We start from the raw sequence: 5,000 nt of genomic DNA, 5'->3' as shown, positions 1-5,000 counted from the left end.
TGATTCTCAACTCGGGGTATATTAACGCCCTGAGTTAAGGAGTATATCGTCACTAATATTGCAGGCCGATTTTGTGAATTTCGGTAGTCTCTGTCAGTGTTAATAACCTGGGTTGGTTACCCTAGTTTTTGTTTTGAACGTGTAAATAAATTAACATTGACACACAGTTCACTTTAGTAAAATTAAGAACTTTACTACTTCACTCAGTCAAAAAGGTCCAGCCACTGATTTCAGCTATTCAAAGCATATCCTTCTAAGGAAACGTGTATTTTCACACTTCAGCAACTTGTGCTGCATTGTGGCCTCTAGGGCATCACAATGCTTTCGACAAACCTTATTTGTGAGTGCTAGCCTTTCATACCTACACGAGGGGGAGGTTCTAGCTTCTCTGTGGAGCTTCAAGACCCAAGCATGATAATATTGCTCAGGAGGTTTCCCCTGCTATGATCCACTAGTTGGTCTGCGATTTCGTTTTAGTGTCAATTAAAAATGACACGCCTGACCGAGAATTAGTTGTGCAAGAAATAGAATAGTGTATGTTGGACATACCCTGTTTCAGGCTGTCAATTGCCACTCTAGAGTCATTACGAAGAACACGTTCCCCATTTCGGGACGTATGGTCATTGGCTCCCACTATTGCAACAACCTAAGGGCACCTATAATAATCCTGACAGCTTCATTTTGGACTATTTTAAACCTTCGTGTAACTGTGATTAGGGCACAGAGACATAGTCCACTATCGCATGGAAATAAAACGATCTTAGGACCTTGTGCCTGACTCTGATTTGTTTGCCAGACCGTGTTTTTGTGGCAGAAAGTCATGCCTTGGTTTGGTCAATCACATATCTCGCTGTAGAAGATGAACTTTGAACAACCAGCATCAGGACGGCCATGGCCTTTGACTTGGCTGCTGTACATCTTTAGTCTTATTCTACAGCATTTCTCTGACAAGAGATCTAGACAAAGCTGGGTTCTCCTTACACTGTACATCCCACTGGAAATAAGGGCAAGAGCCACATAGGGAGGGGGGGAGGGGGTGGGGGGGTGGGGCGAGAAGGGAGAAGGCGAGGGTGACAGCTAAACAGGGGGGGGGGGGGGGGGGATATCCTGCATCCCTCTGGGAGCTGTAAATCGAGAATACTAATCATAAGGATACTGACTAGACCAGACTAAGAACCCCACCCTGACCTTGATTCCTTTCCGAATGAGGGTCACCAAAATGGCAAGAGGAGTTGCCAGTTCGAAGGCCTTTTCTATGTTAAGGTAGACAGCTGCAGGAGAGTGACTTGGAGCTGATTCAACACCACTCTCTCTGCTGTTTTGCCTTACCCATACCTTTGGTTTGGCAATAGGAACAATATTAACCCTTTCACAAATCTGGGAGAGAATAGAGTTGTCCTAGTATTGGTTGATGATTCGCAAAAGAACGGCCCCCGGGGGGGGGGGGGGGGGGGGGGGGGGGGGGGGGGGGGGGGGGGGGGGGGGGGCGCCCCGCGGGGGGTGGGGGGGGGGGGGGGGGGTGTGAAGAGTGTTTGGGTTGGTTGGGGGGGGTGGTTTGGGGAACAATGGGGGGGGATTAAGTTATGACAATTGTATTAGCCGCTCATACGAACATCTTAGGCTGAGAGTCAGATAAGCGGTACAGAGCCCCCCGCCCCCCCCCCCAAGAGCAACTCTGACAGCCTAAGACTGAGGGTCATGATAGATTTGTCTTGGGGTTGAACAACTGGTGGCCTTTCTAACCTGTCGCTAAATTTCAGAGAGGCCTGGTTCCTAAAGCTATTGCACCATTCCTGCCACTTTTCCTGCTTTACCCTTTTTGCAGTCTACTGGGTATACCTGGCAATCTCCCTCAGAAGAAAGAGGTTTTCAGGCATTCTGCATTTCTACGGCACATATTATGTTGTTTACCTCTTTAATTTCATCATTATAGTACCAAGAGTCTTCGTAGTTCCTGGACCGGGGACAGGTCAAGCAACCACTAATCAGGTTGCCTGATTTATACCCCTGATCAGGCAGGCCTTGAGTACACTTACATTGTCTGTGTTGGGGATTATAGTCCATAAACCCTTTCACGGCAGCCTGGAAAGCATGTCAGTCTTCCATCTAGAAATGTACACAAACTGTGGGCTATGTGAGGACTAGCCGCATCCACTCTCACCCATGGAGATAATGTGATCTTGTGCTGCAGTGACACAGGCCTGACTGATATCTAAGCCTTCACAGGCTATCCTATTACACACATTGTGCAACTTTAGGGAACCCTCTCCACAGTGTGTGGAATTCTCGATCCTGGAACAGAAGGGTCACCTTCACATGGATGATCAAGCCCCTATTTCCAACTGTCCTCGGCAACACAAAGTGATAACACCCTTAGAAATGTACCAGGTGTTCCATTCGAGTCTCTTGGAACATGGCAATGTCAGTGTTCCTCAATTGCATGATTGTGAAAAGAATGACATTCATAGCAGAATGCTTAGATAGAAAGCCAACTCTGTGAACCCTGTGATATCAAGGATATCAATATCAGATGCATACAAGATGGTGGTGTCTGATACACCATGGAGAGGTCAGACCTTGCAGGTCTGATCCCTCAGAATAGTTATTAGGGAACTTTATTTTATCTCTCATATCAGGTAGAATCTTCTGAGAAGGATATCTTTTCCCCTGAGAGGAATGGAAGGAGCTTGGATTTTGGATCACTGTGCTATTTTATAGTACTATGAGTAAGGAGTGAGTGAGGATGACAATGAGTCATAATTATCATAATTACCGGAATAGTAAGCAAACCTGACATCCAAAACCTAGATGGCACAACTTTCTTCTACCACCAGCAGGAGAGAGAGCCTTGAATGACACTTATCCACAGTATGTAGCAAGTACTATCTTTATAGAGCGATGGCACACAGCAAGTTACCGACAAATACCGGCGACGAAGGAATGAGAAGAGGAAGGTGACTCGACCGATGCCCAGAGTCTAAAATGTGCCCTTGTGCCAGTAGGGATGCCTTTTACTGTGGCATTCACAGTCATAAGCACAGGTTTCCTTCCTCTGCCCTACCTCTTCATGTTATCTTCATTGTAGATGGTTTTATGTTTCGTATTCGTTCATGACAGCACACAAATACGAAAAAATAAAGTTGCTTTTTGTCCCCACATAAAACAACAATATTTCTATCACACTGAGTATAAAGAAAATAATGAGCTGATATGGATCGTATATTACAATATCAACTAATATATCAACTGCAGCACTGATAGAACCTGACATACGACACATGTTAGTTTCATAATACAATAAAACATACAAAAAACAAAACACAAAAAGGGCTCTAGTTTTACAATGAGTGACTGAAATAGAGTGGGAAAAGTCGAAAACTGCTGTGTGAAGCTGCCTCGTTCTGAAAGAAAACCCATCCTGTACAATGGGCAAGCGAATCTATCCCCCGTCCACAATGGGTTAATTCTTTTGTCTTTGGTTGCTGAGGGGATGTGAGTGGATCACATTCAATTCATAAGCGACTGGTAAGCCAAGTAGTACCATCTTGATGCATTTGTCTTCAGATATTATTTATGCTGACCTTTCCACTGGTGAGCGTTTTCTTTTTCCCAATGAAATTCAGGATGGCCAGATCTTTGGGGATAATGATCATGCCTCCATCTTTGCATGTCCTGATTGTCAACATGACATTCTGCTAAGTTCCGATAACCCATATCAATTGAGAGGGACCATCAAATCCCTCTGGTTTGGTGGGACTTTGAATTGGATCCTCCTTTTTGGGGCTCCGGACTATCCTTCCAAATATATCACTGGCCTTTGATTTGTGGCCTCCCTTTTGGCCCAGCACTGTAGAAATTCTGGACCGACGCCAGAAACACGTGCATATCCACGTTTCGGTTTTGTCACTAGGAGCCTGGAAAGGTTCCTGGGTGAATGTCATAGCCATGTCCATGCATAAGTCATCAATGTGGCTTGTGGTAGTACTGACAGGATTTGATGTTATGCAAAGAGCAGTTCATTCCCACTCTTATGCCTCCACCAACCACATAGTCCTATATTTGAAGACCATCCGACTGATCTGACCGAGGCTGGATCAGGCAACATGTCTTGTCAGAATAAGGGACTAAATAGGCATGTTACTAGCCTCTAGGTCTCCTGTTCCCTAGCTCCCAGGGACGCAATACACGGCAAACATAGGTTGGGGAAATCTCTCTGGAAGGAGGTCCAGTGATCGGGCAACCCCATCTAATCTATCGTAACCATTTGGTCGTCTCCCCTCCGTGAAACCCACCAGGGCAAAGGCCACCTTAACAGCAGGAACAAGGACCAAATCTATGGCCAATCCATTCGGGATTGGGGACTTCAAGCCCCCACACCACAACAGGGCGGTTCTTGTTGAATGGAATTAACACTCGGGGGTGGGTGGTGGTTTAAACTTTACATATGGCGACTTTTGGTGGGCTATAGCTACATATCATCCTTCTGATGATAGTACTAGTACTAATAGTACTAAAAACCTATGTAGACAGTATATGGCAATGCATTTCTTTAATGATAGAAATGGGGTAGACTGTTGAAAGCGTTCACTGTGGTGGTCAAATTACAGATGAAAGCATGAGAATCCCTGTTCTGGGCTCTATACCAGTAATTGTTATTTAAACAATGACTTATGTCTATAATAAAAGGTTATTTTGATGTTTTATGGCAAAAATGAATCACGAGGTATGGTGAGCATATTCATACTCTACTAGAAACACAGACCTTCTGGTATTCAAACATGAAAAATACATATACCTACTTTATGACTGAAATTCTTAGTCTTATTCTCTCTCTTCAGGGAGTGTGTGGGTATTAGTGCTTGTGGTGGTCTTATTTTCCGGACCTGGCCTGTTGATTATCTACCGTTTAACACCATACCCTACTTCACCCGTGGAAACAGTTCAGAAGAATAAGCAAGAAGTGAATCCTAAATCTAGAAACGACATTGACTCTGGAGTTA

The 5,000-nt window shown here is 44.7% G+C and overlaps 1 protein-coding gene across 1 annotated transcript in view; it reads left to right on the top strand.

Moving 5' to 3' along the window:
• LOC122244381 (glutamate receptor) overlaps positions 1-5,000 on the top strand; it is a gene marked incomplete at its 3' end in the record, with an annotated part of 27,914 nt that overhangs the window by 4,071 nt on the left and 18,843 nt on the right. The window contains exon 4 of the mRNA XM_086535473.1: positions 4,839-5,000. This exon is cut by the window's right edge and continues 55 nt beyond it. Coding sequence (XP_086391599.1) covers positions 4,839-5,000 — 162 coding nt within the window. The remainder of the gene's footprint in view (positions 1-4,838) is intronic.

This window comes from Penaeus japonicus, unplaced genomic scaffold (assembly GCF_977035675.1).
Source record: "Penaeus japonicus unplaced genomic scaffold, GWHDUDI00000001_assembly GWHDUDI00000930, whole genome shotgun sequence".
Classification (NCBI taxonomy): Eukaryota; Metazoa; Arthropoda; class Malacostraca; order Decapoda; family Penaeidae; genus Penaeus; species Penaeus japonicus.
This window is presented reverse-complemented; position numbering and strand designations above follow the sequence as displayed.